Source organism: Cyclopterus lumpus, chromosome 12 (assembly GCF_009769545.1).
Source record: "Cyclopterus lumpus isolate fCycLum1 chromosome 12, fCycLum1.pri, whole genome shotgun sequence".
Lineage (NCBI taxonomy): Eukaryota > Metazoa > Chordata > Actinopteri > Perciformes > Cyclopteridae > Cyclopterus > Cyclopterus lumpus.
In genome coordinates, this window is record NC_046977.1 from 10,677,360 (window position 1) to 10,693,558 (window position 16,199).

The window sequence follows — 16,199 nt, forward strand, 5'->3', positions numbered from 1 at the left end:
ACAGTGCATTTGAGAACCTGCTGCGTGTGAAATTGATGTTTTATGTACTTTATGTTCTGTGTGTTTATTGACCTGTCAGCAGGAGCGGCAGTCCTTTTCATTTGCTTTGTAATGACACAAGTAAACTCTCCGCTTTGATAAAACTAGACACTTTTATTTTTCGATATAAATTAATGTTCAAATTGTAACACTACTTTTCTTAATTTGTATCATCACCAAAACTGCCCGTGGTCCTGTTTGGCTCATGCTTTGCATCATTTTATCCTCAGATCAGATTGAGTTTGAGGCCGCTCAAAAGAACGAGGCCGTTCAGATGAATGGTAAGTTTGACCAAAGTCCAGGGCAATGACCGTCACACAAAATGAGGTGACCTCATAAGCAAATATATATTTTATGTGTTAAGTAAAGTCTGTAAAACAAGTGTTTCCCCCTCTAATGTCAAGTTACAGAGGAACAGAATGAGGAAACGCGCTACCTTGGTAAGAGGAACTACATGAGCTTTCACCGCATTCAAAAGGAATTCAGCTGCAGTTTATAATGCAATCTTTCAAATATTTTACATACAGAGGCTGTCCAAGATGGATCCGGTGAGTTATAATCGCTTATGATTAACACCTGACCACATATTGATTGTGTGTTCATGCCCCCTGTTGAAATGTTTCCAACAGTAGAGGAGCATATTGAAGCTGAGGACGACAACACAGGTGTGTAAAACACATCCTGTTGGCTTAAAAAGATGCTGGCTTTCTGAGATTCAACATTACATAACTGTGAAATCCTCCTTCAGCAGAGGGAGGCGGTAACTCTGACGCAACAGCTGGTGAAGGTGAGAGGTTTTACTGTACAAGTATCAGCCTGTAGATGGTGTTGAAGGACAGATTGGAAAAGGTCTGCAGCATCTCAAACAACACTTCCATGTAAAATATCACAACCATGTGACTGATCCCCCCCCCCACCCCCCACCCCCCACAGAATCCCAGTCTGAGTCCTCTGAGGAGGCAGATGGTGAGTTTGTAACATTAAGATGTTCTATGCAGTTTATTTCAGCACATTAAAGATGTGATTTCAGCTTCTGTCATTCTGGTGATGACAATTTGTGTCTTTATTATTTTTTTAAGGGAGACAAAGGCGGGGTAAGTGATACTACACCACAGATGACTGAATGTTTAGTTGTTAAACTTACTTTGAAAGAACATTTCAAAATAAACAATAGAAAGCACACAGGAGTTTGGCCCAATGTGATTTTAAAGCGTTTTTACTGTCCTTTTGTTATTATTTTCTTTGAACTACAATACATTTGAATGTCTCCCTAGAGCACCATGATGCAGTGCCAGAGACTGTGAGCACTTTGGGTAAGATCAAGAAAAGCTGCTGACTCACTGTGCTGGTGAATCCCTCACAAATAACTTCTTGGTGGTAAACTCTTTATTTTCTCATTTCTCCTCTGTAGATGAAGTCAGTCATGATTCAACCAAGTGGGAACAAGGTGGAGGTTTCTAAATGCTACACAGTACTGATTTACCTAAATGCTGAATGCAATGTTATCTGTTCACTAGTATTATCCGGGGGTGATTCACTTATTTTTAAACTCAAACTACCTGCTGAGGCAATATGTGGTGAACTGTTTTGAGTAACACAGTGAAAGTTAAATTGTAGGTTAAGCAATGAATAGACTGAACAACAGAGGCCGTCAAAGCCGGTCTCAGCTCGTTTTAAATAGTGTTGAAAACATAGGTTGGCTTCAGAATCAAGAACTTTAAAATGCCTCGAGAGCAATTACAAATGTACAACTCGGCAACTTGTTAAAACGGTTTGTCTAAAAACAGTCGGAGCAAATGTCCGAGAGAGATATTCAAGTCGCCGCAGAGATCGGTTGGATGCTTGACCTCAAAAAATAAGATGCTGGGATTGTTTATTTGAACACAGTCCTCCCTGTATGCGAGTACATCTAGGACAAGAATCCAGGGCACTCTGATAAGTCTGTCCCCAGGTAGTTATTGTGCTCGATTTATACTGCATCGTCTGCTTCTGGTTATTTTTGGACCAAGGATGCACCGTCCCTGCCATAAAAGGTGCCAAAAGGATGGTTTTAAAATTGATTAAATACTTCCAACTCAAGGTTATTGAGGCAGTGATAAAAGTTGTCTTTTGGATTTCTCTTTGAGAAAAGTAAAATTCCCGAGAAGGCAGACCTACATGTACTGGTTTTTAAAAAAAAAGAGAAGAATCATCCCGTAGCAGTAACTCTTCATCCTCTGGGGAGGAAACAGGCCTCCCTTTGTGCTTTACAGCAGTAACATCACACACTAGTGCCGTCACCGTTCAACAGTCCCCACGCAGGAGTGAGTGAGTCATATCTGAAAAGACCTGGATGTGATTCATACATTTGTTCAGAACCCTGGAAATCTTCTGAATTGTGGCGTGTTGGGGGATGTAAAGCTGGCGTAAAGGAATCCTCTCTTCTGTCCCTGCGTCACAGATGTACTGGAGTGAGAAAGCACGGCAGCGCATGGATCCCAGCGCTCACTCATCCTCCGCTGCCTGAGCTGCACTGCGCTTACCGGCAATAAAAAGGGAACTATTCCACCTATCTGAACAACATGTTGTCTTTTGTTTCCCGTTATACGCAGTGACAAAATACTGCCGAACAGTGTTTTAGAACGGCTTATTGGAAAATATTTAACGAGATACTATTTTTTTACGAGAACCTGTGTTTAGAGTTGTAATACTTTGATGGTATTGGGGATTATGTAAAAAAACGTTATTATAAATTAGTAACAAAAACAAGTTCAACACCAGTATTTTTCCATTTTTATTTTGTTTTTTTTCATCCACAAATGTGGACCAGAGTATGTGGATGTGCATAGAGAGAAGAAAAAACAAAACAAAAAAAAAATTCTTTGGTAGCTAAGGGAAAATTAAAACAATTAAGGCAACTACAGCAGCTATCGATCTGATATGCATTTAGTACTGCAGCCAAATGACTCACTGGTGGCATCCGGTTTCAAATAAGAGACCAGATCAGCGTAACACCAAACCACCCAGATGGAGAACTTTTTGGGTTCCTGTTCTCTTTCACAACCATATTCACCTTCAGGCCGCAAACGAGAGTAGTTAGAACTAGCCAAATGTCTAGGCGGGTGCACATTTCACAGAAAAGGGAACGTAGCCAATACATGGTGAACTGGGAAAAACAACGCTGAAGGAGGCATTTAACCATCAAAGATGTCATCAAGTTTTAACAGGAGATTTGTTTGAGAGCATGTGTTTCCATTGGTTAACGTTCTCAAATTCAAGTAACTAATATCAGGCAATCATTTGTGCGCCGATCGAGAATGTAAAAAAGTCATGACGTTCTTATAAAAGAACTGGATTGCATGTAATCCATCGACTTCAAGGAATTGGGTGCCAGAGTGACTTTTATGCTACCGATACAGCATTTCACTTATCGTTCTGCAAGTGATCATCATGTGTGTACAATTGGTACTTCTACCATGGTAAACTAGTTTGACAATTAAGTCAAAGAAAACACTGCAGACCTGTTTTTTTAAGTATGGTAGAAAATCACCAACCTCTCTGAATTAAGTCAGTTTATAGTCACTTTTCTTCTATAAGCTAATGTACCACAGTTTAGAGATACAAGCCAGAAGGTTAAAGAATAATTCATTAACAATTACTTAGAATTGAGGAAGAACAAAATTTAAAAAACACGCACATACACAAACTTGTTATTCACCTTAAAATACTGCTTTTGCATCTACGTTACTTTCAGCATGTGTTATGACTTGAGAGTGACATGTGCAAAAGGCGTATACTGCATCTTAAATTGTTCACTTCTTTCTAATGTGTAAAACAAAATTAAAAACAGAACATGGTTGTATTTACATAATTGCAAAGTAAAAAAAGAATAATAATCAGTTGATGCTTTCAGAATAACTCGTTAAAGAATGACGAGATATGAAAGTCAGAACAAGGAAATGCAAGCTTCCTGCTGGAAATAATGTGGCCCAATTGGAACAAACAGCAAATTCTATGTTGAAAATGATGCAGTCAAGAACCACAGGCCCATAATCACAAGTCCTTTCAAACATTTCTATTTTTTTTCTCCCTTTTCTTACAAAGTTGTTGGCTTGAGGTAAGCGATATATTCTGGCCTTCCAACTACACTCCTTTTCTTCTGGTGCGCACTGAAGCGGTTTCTTTCTCCTCCCCTGGTTGGGGTGCAGCCGAATGCTCAAAAGATGCCATAGATGAAGATGGCCATGATGGCGGCACTGATCAGACCAGAGATGGGCACAGTCACAAACCACGCCATGAAGATGTTTCTGAAGAGACGCCAGTCTACCGCCTTCTTTGAGCGCAACCATCCTACTGCAACCACAGAGCCCACCTAGAAACATAGCAGATGTCAGATCAATCCCGTCATCCTATTTAAAATGCATGTCTTCTAATTATCCATTTGCACACCTAAAATGTAACATTTTATTGAGGAGAAAGTTGCTCCACATTTGGATCGTCTTCCAGACTGGGATCCTGTTTATTGTAGCCTACCTCACACTAACTAGCCTCTTCCCCCGTGTCTCAGTCTAGCTCCCAGACCACAGTGTTTGACCAGCTTACCTTGCAGTGGGTGGTGGAGACAGGCAGGCCAATGTTAGAGGCTACCACGACAGTCACGGCTGAGGCCAGTTCGATGCTGAAACCACTGCAGGGGAATAAAAACACTTATGTCTCTCCCGTAGTTGTGTTGGAAACAGTCTTTGCTAAAGTCTGGTAATGTCTAAAGAGGATGTGGGTATATAAATAATAAGAGAAGTGCTCTGCACCGTCTGTAGAGTCTTTACCTTGAGGGGGTGATGGGAGTAAGGTCCTTGCCCATAGTCTGGATCACTCTGCGACCCCACACCCAGAGTCCAGCGCAGATGCCCACGCCCCCGTACAGCAGCAGCCAAATAGGTGTTGGTTCATTTGAAGTCACACTGCTGGTTGTGTAAACCAGCCACAGAGCTACCAACGGCCCAATGGCATTACTGTAGGGAAAATACAATTATTTCAACAGATGTCAAACTTCTGAGTTGAACCACGATTGTAAAAATGTCATCCATCGTGCTTGATGACCAGCAATAACACAACACTGGCTTCCGGACTGATAACACGACATTGGGCCGATGACTGCTTTATACATTTTTTTTTTTTTTTAAGTAATCGGCTTGATAACTTGAGAAAAAAGATCTTCAGGAGGGAATCTGCATACCTCACGTCATTTCCTCCATGAGCAAAGGATCCGAAGCAGGCGGTGAGAATTTGGAGGAATTGGAAGAGAGTCGACACTTCCGGCTTGTCAGCATCATGCCCATCATCCAGAGAGCTTCGGCTGCTTCCTGCATCCACCGTCGCTATTTCGAGTGTCACGTCACCCTCGCCCAGAGCTTCAGGAGTCGTGTGCTCTGCTACAGCATTGCAGTAGCTAGTGTAACTGTCCATACGCACTCGCTTCCTTTCCTGACCCCCTGACCCTGTGCACTTGTCACTTTGCTCATAGGCACGGTAGTCTCCTTCTTTATGCTTGAAGTCTCCGTGCATGCCGATGATGGCCATGGTGTAGGAGGTATAGCTGTTGTTGCGCCGGATAGGTCGGTCACCACCCTCGCCCATGCAGTCACCAACCTTGGCCAGGTGGAGCTTGTGGAGTAGGTCCTTGTAGAGGCCGGAGTCCTTGTGGACCGTGTGATACTGGCTGTAACCGTTACTTGGAACTTGTGCTGGCCGGTTGTTGAACTGAACCTGATTGTTGAACTGGATCTGATTCACCGAATATGTGGAGCCATTGCTGTGCTGGTTGTTGACCTGAATGTTTGACTGATTCTGTGTGGGGGCTGCAGAAAAGAAAACAACATTTAAATTGTATTGCCATCTTATACTATTATGCTACATCATTTTGTTTACATATACATGTTGTTACTGGCACACTTACCACCATTTGCAGTGCTGTAGTCCGTGTCATCAGAATCTCCAATGTCAAACGCCACTCTACGTTCTTTATTATTGTCAACATCGTCAGAATCTCCAATGTCAAATGCTACCCGGCGCTCCTCCGGGGCAGCCTCGAACTGTGCAGGGGGGCTTTGATTGTCAGCTGGGGTGGGAGGTGTAGAGGTCTCCTTGGCAGTCTGTTTCAGGATTGGACAGTGGGCCTCTCTCAGCTCCCTCTTCTCCATCAGGGGGCTCTCTGATGGGCTGGAAGACTTGAGATCTCCTAATAGGGGAGGAGTTGAGTGAGATATTGATTGGGTCATGGCCAAATATACAGTGTACAAAGAAATACTAGCACGGCAGATGTTTTCTCTTAACCAGAGCTGTAGGGAGTCACAAGAATAACACAACGCGTCAAAAAAACAACCTTTGTCCTACCTGCATTATCAAGATCCGATACATGGATTATGACCTTACAAGGAACATATTTACAATACCGCTAGCAGCTTAACTTATGAAAGACGATGAGACTCAGCACAGCCTGAGGCTCACGTAACGTTTGTGGTTTTAAAGTAAATCAGATACTCAGTGTTAATATTTTCTATGCAGTAATCCTAGGAGTATCCTGACCAGTGGGCCCCGTTGCATCATCCAAACTGGTCAAGGCCAGTTGACATGAAGCATTCAGTCCCCCTTAGCCTTCTGACCACATATACAGTGCAAACGCCACCTTAAGTCAACCTAGGCTTATTTTAGTCAAGGAGGTAAAGACCAATTAGTGGATCACTACGACTCAATTAGGCTGATAGCCTACAGGATGGAGGCAAATAGAGCGTGGTCAGAAAAGGCTGCCATTTCTGTTACTAGAGGAGACTCGTGACAGGTATGGACAATATAAAATATTTATATGACAATGGTTTTATAAACATTACTACAGGTAGGAAAAACCTTTTTGAATATATAGTATGTATTAATGAGAACAACTTTGTTAGGGCTTATGCCCTAGAGATAATTAAAACAGCCATTCTGCAATCTGCCTCAATAAATTGTTAATGCAGTAACAAAGAAGGCAAGACTTGACCTGCTATGGGGTAAACCGAATACAAAGCAGTGTATCGTTAACAATAACTACAAAACATTCATGAAGGTTTTTCCCATGAACACTAAAACCACACTATTGGTGTGTTAATGCAGATGGGTTTTACTTAAATCTAGGATTATAGAACAAAAAATGGTGTCAATAATTTCATTAGAGCGACTCCATTATGACAAAATATCCCTGAGCTCCATTTGCCGGATTAATGAGCCCTCGGTGTGAATAGCGTGAGGTTACCAGCGCATGGCTAAATCCTGAGTCCAAAGGCAGTGAGGAAAACCATAATTTCAGTTGTCAGCAGAAACTGGTGACAAGGATTTGAAAACTGAATCATCAGGTTACCAAAAATCAAAAACGTTTATGTGACTTACGTTCAATCTTCTTTTTGAGGCGAGGGCAGACAATAAACCAGACCACAAGGGCGGTCAGCACAGAGAAGCCCAATGAGATGAGCAGGGTGCCCCACCAAGGGATGTTGTCAAATCCAAGCACTGTAGGACCGCCAGGTGCCACAGACAGAATGAGACACACACACACAAAAGAGAATAGAGAAAAGGCAGATTTAACAAACAAGGCAGCAAGTGCTACCTTTCTTAGTGGACAATACAAAAAGTTGACTAAAATAGCAAACTTAAAATGTAAAAACTATGTAAAAATATAAAAAGGCAAGAAACTATTTGAGCAAGTAAACATGTTCAGGTTAGGAGGAACTTGTGTTCTGGTATAAAATGTAGATGGCACAAATGAATGAAAATGAACTACGTATAGCAATGACTTCAATAACACCTGGGCTCTAGTTAGTAAGTTCATCACTGCATTGACACATCCTAGTTAAATATGGAAAGCATGTGCACCCCTAGATGTGAACAGTTCTGCAACACCTAAAAAAAGGTTACAGAGCAAAAAATGTCACCATGACCCCAAAACGCCTTGCGCACACACACTGCACATGACAATGAGTTCCTTAAAAGGAGACCTTAAATAGGAGAAACGGGAAAAGAAGGAGGGGGGGGATATTTGCTGTAGCAATAAAGACACCCTCTTGCCAAGACTGCAGCAAAGCTGGTGCAGCAGAGGTACATATAATGCAGCACATGCCAGCAGAAACTATTTAAATGTCCCAGGGAAGCAGTGGTCTGTCATACAAAGAGGATGCAAGTCAGCAGTGTGGTTAGGAGGAAAAACAAAAACAAGAGCTGCTGAACATTCCACTTCAGATGAGGTGACCATACCCATGCATAATGAAAGAAAAAATAGAAAAGGAAAAGAAAAAAAACACCTCCACTGGCTTGGGACTGCATGATGAACAAAAGAAAACAGGAGCCAGTACTAAGTGATTAGAGTCTCAGTCGGTGTGTTCATTGGAGTCTACAGTGCACTCTTTCAACCGAGTCACGCTGCAGCATGAGACTGCAGAGCACCGAACTGATGTTTACTTAGTTACGCAATGGCAGGACTGGAGAGACATAAGAGGAAAAGACGGACAGAGGCTGTAACAGCTGTAGCTTCTGTGTTTCACTGGGGTGCATCGGCTCACATGTGGTGGGACATCCAGTAACAGGTGGCATACAGCGCGACAGTACTGTGCTGTGGCACTGACAGGAATTCTACAAAATAAGGGTAAAAAAACAACCCTGCAACTGACAAAGGGGCCCCGATACAATTCACATGACTACTCTTTGTCACAGTAACTGTTGGTAAGAAACTTCTTACAAAATATAAAAGAAAGGATTTAAAAGCAAGCCTAGGTCTAGCAGTTTGATAAACACTCCCACACAAAAGGGTGAGCTTATACCACAGCCATGCAGTGGGATGAATGAGACTGCACAGGAAATTGACTTTAACCACGGCTGCGTTCCAAACCCCTCCCTTGAACCTGTTTCCCATAGTGTACTTTACACAACATGGTGTGTTGTTGTTCCCCCCCCCCCCCCCCCCACTACTGTATGTGCGTCTCACCACCAACTTAAATTACTATGGCTTAAATGATCAGTTCTTGACTCACTTGACAAGAAACCTATTTGTCCTCACTTTTGTTTGGAACTAAGTATAGCACTTAGCAAGAGTATTATGATTAAGTAACAGCTGCATTAAGTCTCATCAATGAAGGTATCTGTAAGCCCAAAGTTGACTCCTGACAATGAGTATCTATCCATGACAATAGCAGCCTCTGAAGACCACAAGCGGGTTAAAATAAGTCATGTATACCAAAACGTGTGCATCGGTTTTATGTTGCCAATTGCTTGGTGTCACCAGAGCAACCGACGCTGCTGTGTGTTTGTTTTTCAGAGGGTAACCCAGGCAGAAAATGTGTATCCAGCTAAACGCATTGGAGTTCATCAATTGAGGCTGGTGTGTGTGTCACAAAATGTACTGTCACTATGACACTCAAACTGTTGAAACATACACTGGTATGCAATAAGAACCAGGCCAGCAACACAGACAGAATTCAGGGAAAAAGCCACTGATGTAGGAAACAGTTACTCGTATCTCTGAGATGCCTAATGGAGTTGAAAGTGAGTTCATACCGACTCAGAACGCACCATGTCTTCATATCTATGTAACAGTTATTTTATGGAACATCTTAAGGGAGTAAGAATTAAACCCCAATTCTGTTTATGTGGGAGATTTTCATTTTTCAATAAATGGGGTTGCAGTGGAGTGACAGCACCTGAGATATTTATGGCGTGAAAAACCTAAGTCGCATTATGCCTCATCTGTAAAGGATTGTCAGCTGACCCTCAAATTGCAATCACATGCTGACTTGAGGTCTCTGGCACTGGTGTATATAATGAGTAACGGGATGTGCTGTGGGATGACTCGTGTTCAATCGCACCACTATGATATATTCAGTACTAACACTGTACTAGTAGGGTGCAGATATCATTGCTGAATTAGAGTGCCTATATCAGCAATAATGAGCCTCTGTTGTGTTGCGTGCCAATGTTGTACACCATCTGTAACTTGGCCTGAAATAAACATGTCTGGCTTTGGATAAGAAAAACAATAAATGTTCTGTTAATGTTAAACTGGCTTCATTGTGGATTCCCGTGGCTTTGACTGTGTGTGTGAGTGGGGTGACAATTTTAAGAAGACGCACAGGGTTTGTTCAGGGTGTCTGAAGTCAAATGCAATCTCACACCTTTTTTATGTGAGGTACCCAAGTACAGGTCCTCGTGTACAGTGTGTTGAGGTGTGAGGGACTTCACACAACTGTACAGAATGTGCCTGACTAAGCAGGGTTAGGGGCTAAGCTGGAACTGCATGTGCTCTCCTCTCTGTGAGTGTGCTGCTGATGTGTATGCACACACCAGCCCACAATATCTGGTCAAACTCTGGCCTGTAGTGCCATTTAATGGCCTAGGTCAGCTAACATCTTGAACTGTTAGGCCCTGTAAAGAGAAGAAAACAAAAAGGAGCAAAAGTTGCTCATTTAATGAAGAGATTCTGGAAGTTGAAAATCCAACAAGTATTTAGAGCATTACTATACTAATTCTGAGCAGCAATACAACTACTGGCAGTGGACAACTATGAACATTTCCAACATCCCCTTTACTTCTCGTTCCTCCTTCATGTCTGCAGGGCAGACAGTGACGTCAAGTTAAGTGAAATCTTATGTCCAACCCCCTGTTGGGCACGGCTCTAAAACTTCATTCCAGCTATGACCCACATAGAACCACAAACAGGAGAGCCCCAAAAAAAACATGTTAAAATAAACACAGCTTCTGTAAAAATGGTAAACAGTCTGGTTCAGTCTGGAATACGTGTGGGCATCCGGCTATCTGAGGGAGCAGTTTATTTTAGGCTGTAGCTGTGGGCAGGCATGCAAAGCAAAATGACTGAAACAATGATACTCACTCGGAGCTCCAGTGAACATGATGGAGAACAGGTTGATTCCCATAGTCACAGCATAAAAGACAGGCAGCGCCCTCAATCCATTTGGTACAGGGTCTTTCTACGGGGACAAAACAGGGCACAAAGTTTTTAAAAAACAAGTCCACTGTATGAACAGAGGTGCCCTATTCTTCTGTCAGGTTACAGTAATTTGATTCCAGCTCTATGATGTAGATAAGGAACGGATTCAGAGGACAGTAGCTTGATTCTCACCATGTGAAACATTTCCTCTACTTCATTTGGCAGCGGACTAGTGCAGTGTTGAAACGCACCTAAAACGTATCGGCCCGGAAGGTCTCACTTACAAAAACACATACCGTCACAATTTGATGAAAGACAGCTTACCTTGTGTAAGATGAACACGCGCACAAAGTAGAAAACAACAGCAGACATTATTCCCGACAGAAGGGGACTAAGGAACCAGGATGCAACTGCGGGAGAAAAAAAACGAAAAGTTTTTCAATTTAGTGGATATTGAATATGACAAAACATTATATTTTTTAAACTACACACCCTTTTACTTCCTATAATTCCAGGAAATATCATCTCAGCTTTTATGTCAGGTAATGCCAGTTGCAACTATTGAGCAACCCTAATAATTTCCCTGATAAAGGATGTTCTTTTGTTATTTTGGCAACATAGCTACCCATCCTGAGGACTGGCATGGTGGATTGTTTTATACTTCTTCTGGCGAACAATAAATGTCCTCGCTGTGCCCGCCGTACAAAAATGTCACGCCCTTTCCATAACTGAATGACATTAAAATGTTAGTATTTTTGATTCGGTTTGTTATTTTTCTAAAACTGAGAAGTCAGGTTTGACCTTTCCAAAGCAGAACATAGACCTGAAATCTACAATCTAATGCAACAACTTGTGAATTCAGGACTGTCACTGTATTTTCCTGAAAAACTTTGAGTAAAATTATCTCATGTTCTCTGATGTACATTTGATTTATTTGACCTTTATTTAACCGGGTGAAATCAGTTGAGAACCAATTCTCATTTTCAATGATGACCTGGCCAAGTAGCACAGTCCAGACAACACAGATACAATACAGTATGACAAACACATGAGAAAATGGCTAAAAACAATATAGGTAAATTAATAAACACTATGTACACAAAAAAAGGCGGATTACTGGATGTTCTTTGTATTAAAAAAAAAAAGGGCGAGCGAGAGAGAAGTGAGCTCATCACATGTCCTTTCTTCCTCATATGGGTAGTCCATTAGAGACTACTGTAATCACTATTGATTTATATATCAAATACTTATGATTAAAGTTTAAGTTTTGAAATACAGTTGTATTTTAGGTGTTGTGAATTTAGCTCCGATTCGGTAACAGTCATTCATAAAATAAATCGTTGACCCAGTATTGAAGGCCCTCAATATAGACACAACACTGATAGAGGAATTATAATAACACAGCATTACCAGTTACAGCATTACCAGTTACACCATTACGTTAATATAGTCTCTGATGTACTTAAGCAAATCACTGAGGACATTTCTAGGTCAGTGCCTGACTTACCGATACGGAGGAGTTCAAACCACTTGACTCCCTGTTGGCCTTTGGCAACCAGCGAGAAGCCTATAGTAGCACCAACAATGCAGTGAGTTCCAGAGATGGGCAGCTTAAGGAAGGAGGCGGCCAGCTGCCACACAGCAGAACCTAATGAGAAGAAATAAATTGATCACATTAGACCGACATGTTGACCTCCATTTCCGCTTTTCCACATACATCTATTTTTGACAGAATTGTTCAAGCAAATGTATTCTAGTTTTAGCCCTATTCCTCACAGGATTCAATGACCGCATGTTTAACAATATGTTGTGGATACTCACCAAACATGGCACTAATAGATCCAGCCATCAGCACATGCTCGGTGCCATTGTACATGCCCACATCGATGATACCCTTGCGGATGGTTTCACTCACTTTGGCCCCAAGGAGCACAGAGCCCAGAGTCTCAAACACGGTGGCCAGAATGCATGCCTGTCGCAAGGTGACCACTCCAGAACCAACAGCTGTGCCAAATGAGTTGGCAACATCATTGGCACCCACAGAAAAGGCTAAAATGAAGGCGATGACGAAGCCGACAATCAGCAACCACGTGTACTCTGTCAGAGCAGTGTGGGTCACCAGCCCCACTGTGCTGGCCAGTATTATTGCAGTGGCAGTAGTTGAAACCATAATTAGGCTATAGAGAAATTTCTTCACAATCTTAAAAGCTAATGAATGCTTGTCCAAATAGCTATTTATATAATGCAATTTCTAAACGGCAGCTTATAAAATTAAGAGGTAAATGGTTAAATAAATAATTAACTTCTTCAGAACTGCCGATTTGTAAACAGGGTTCCTTAATTAACAGTGCAAACTTTTTAATGCGTCTAACTGACCAGAAAACAAGAGGTAAAGTGTGGCCGTATTGCTATCCTGTAATTATACTAGATTTGTTGCTGTTCCTTTGGTGCCGAGGCATCAAACTGATTGAATAGACTGCCATTGTGCAACTGTAACTGCAGATGAGCAGGGGTACATCCTGGAAAGAAAAGAGACAGAAAAGTCCTGCTTTAACAAACAGCATCTTTACATTCAATTTAACCTTCATGTGAAGGGTCACGAAAGAGTGTGCAGAAGAGACACTGACAACAACGATGCTAATGAAATTCATGGAGATCAGGGGGATCTCCATCTTTAAAAACGGAAGGAAGGGCCGTGGAAAACTAGTAACGTTAGAAAACGCTTGGACTGGGACATGGGTCTCTAGTCTTTCCTAAAACCCAAATGGGAAGCCATTTTTAGTCAATGTCGCAGGAAGAAACAGCGAGGTATGTTACACGAACGTCATCTCATTTTAGCCAGGCTTGTATATATGGTTGATTACAGTTTTTGTTTGGTACGGCTGGTCGATAAGGCGTGCCTTATCTATAGGAGACTTTACAATCGTTAAACGTCTCTACGAGTGCACGTGTCGTCATCCATTCATAGAACACGGGGGCCATCTGTTCACACCGCTTCAAGGGCTAAAACAGAAACCGGTCGACCGGTCAGGACTCACCGCAGAGTCTTTCATTTAATTTGCGACCATGTCCGCTCACATAGCCATTGTGCCTTTTATTCGCAGTTTCAATAATGTGTTTTATGTAAAGAAAAAAGAGAGTGGGGGTGCAACCGGAAGTGACTTAATGTCAGGGAACACAAGCCTGTATGTAGTACGCACCGTTGTGTGTCGTGCCCTTTGTAATGAAGTGTGTGCTGGACAAGATGGACAGCACCGTTAACCTCAACAATTTACGTAAACGCCTATTTGGAGTGCGTTTTCACATTATAAACTGGGTTTGAGAACAATATTGACGTTATATAGTTGTGATGTTAGTGTTAACGGTAACCCAAAATCAACAGACAGTCCATCCTAGGTCAAACAAGACGTTTTAACGTAACCGCTGAGATAACATTAGTTAGGTCTCAACATACGGGAATACTTACGTTACCTAGCAACTAATAATGAACGGTGTGTGGTAAACACGTAGCTAGAACAATGATCTATTTTATCGGGCTAGCGTTAGCATAAGCTTTACGTTGATCATCGAACTGCGGGACGTGTTGCGGCGTCCAGCGAATAATACACAAAGAGATATTTCTTCTGCTAGGACGTCTAAATGATCAAACTTACCACACGGTTGTCAGTCCTGTGAAGAAGAGTGATTTCTATCCGGTAAGGTAAATAGCGCGCGCACAGACTGTATAGTTACGATAGCGCGCGCGGGATAATGAACAAATTAAACTGATATGGAAATAGAGCCCCTTCCAAAAACGACGCCTTGCGTTTAGAAAATAAAAACTATCACGTCTAAGAATAACCGATTGGATGTGAAATAACTACAAATCCAGAAACGTCTCCGTTTGACTTAGAGCTTCGCAGCCGCATGTGTAGAACTCGTTCATACCGGTAAACGGAACAGGGGGGTTCTTTTTTATTGGATACACCCTTCAAGAGCCCCGCCCCACCGGCCAGCTGGAGACGAGACTTTTTTTACTCGTCACGCGCTCAGTGGGTGATCCCATTTCACACGAAAGTCTTCTTTGGCAACTTTATTTCCTTGTCACTTATAGTTTGTTACAAGCACTGTTGAAACAAGCTGGTTAAATCAATCGATAATAATAATACGTGATTTATTATGTGAGTTTATAAAATACAATTCATTGTAATGGATTAATCCATCCAACACTATTTACCATTCGCTTTACCTCAACATGTTTCAACATAAAGTCTGCCTGCACATCAATGCCTAACTAATAATAATCCAAAGATATAATACTAAGATAAAATAACACTTGACACCTTGGGCCTATTTTGGATACGTGTTGGTAACACTAAGGCTATACATTTACTTAATTAACATTTTGAATGCAGTAGTTTTAATTGTAATACCTTGTAATATAACCAACTTCCAGACAAACCCTTGTATGCACATAATAGGCGACAAATAGTAACCCCAGTAGTCACTGCTTTTCCAGCTAAAGGAAACAATGCCCCATCAAAACAATACAGAAAAACACCCGGTGGTGGTGATGTTGACTGCTTTACAGAAGACTTGTCATTCATTCAAGTGCATCCGACCGGAAATGATAATAACATTCACCCTCTAACAATAGTCGTTTTCTTTGGTCACTGTTCTTTTATTGTGTTCAAGAGAGACGTGATATGCTAAATGAAAGAAGTGCTCGATAAGCAAAGCAAATATGTTGTACTCACTAATAGTGAAGCCAAAACGTGTTTGTATGACATCAACGAGGAAAACAGTTAGAATTCACAAAACACAACACAGGAGGTTATTTATTTAAATCGGCTGACGCTGTTATAACAGCTCATGTTGTTATTTGATTACGACCTCACTCCCCCCAGTGTCTCTTGACGTCGCTACTTTTGAGGATCATGGAACATTTCCCCGTTCCTAACCTATTGGGCGATAGGGTCGGCCACGATCAACGTACACTCCTTTTTACAAGCATTTTACAATGGAATGGATAGAAATATCGTATGTTTCATAACTACTCGATTGAAGGGGGGAGAGGGGTTACAGTCGCTGTTAGATCTCAAGACTTAAACATTATTTAATGTTTATATTACTTTAACTTCAAAAGATATATGTTGCCTCTTCTTTAACTCTCTTCTCAAAACACTGTTACTCACGATTACGCCCCCTTGTTTACTCCCTTAGCAGTAACTAGAAA

The 16,199-nt window shown here is 41.7% G+C and overlaps 1 protein-coding gene across 1 annotated transcript; it reads right to left on the reverse strand.

The window, feature by feature from the left end:
- Window positions 1-2,798: 2,798 nt before the first annotated feature.
- On the reverse strand, window positions 2,799-14,929 carry slc20a1b (solute carrier family 20 member 1b). Its single transcript, XM_034547550.1, has 11 exons — window positions 14,638-14,929; window positions 12,806-13,503; window positions 12,492-12,632; window positions 11,309-11,394; window positions 10,928-11,024; window positions 7,441-7,560; window positions 5,975-6,256; window positions 5,255-5,876; window positions 4,845-5,030; window positions 4,621-4,705; window positions 2,799-4,390 (listed from the first exon to the last, which is right to left on the reverse strand). The coding sequence occupies exons 2-11, from the start codon at window positions 13,152-13,154 to the stop codon at window positions 4,235-4,237; spliced, it is 2,124 nt and encodes a 707-aa protein (XP_034403441.1). The 5' UTR covers window positions 13,155-13,503; window positions 14,638-14,929; the 3' UTR covers window positions 2,799-4,234.
- Between the last annotated feature and the right edge of the window lie 1,270 nt (window positions 14,930-16,199).

What these genes read in the sequence shown, in the direction of transcription:
- slc20a1b (XM_034547550.1), bottom strand. Translation starts at nt 13,154, where the DNA reads ATGGTTTCAACTACTGCCACTGCAATAATACTGGCCAGCACAGTGGGG. An exon ending in CATGTTCACTGGAGCTCCGA is followed by an intron (nt 7,561 to 10,927) that starts GTGAGTATCATT and finishes GCGGTCCTACAG; the next exon opens with TGCTTGGATTTGACAACATC. An exon ending in TCTCCACCACCCACTGCAAG is followed by an intron (nt 4,391 to 4,620) that starts GTAAGCTGGTCA and finishes CTATGTTTCTAG; the next exon opens with GTGGGCTCTGTGGTTGCAGT.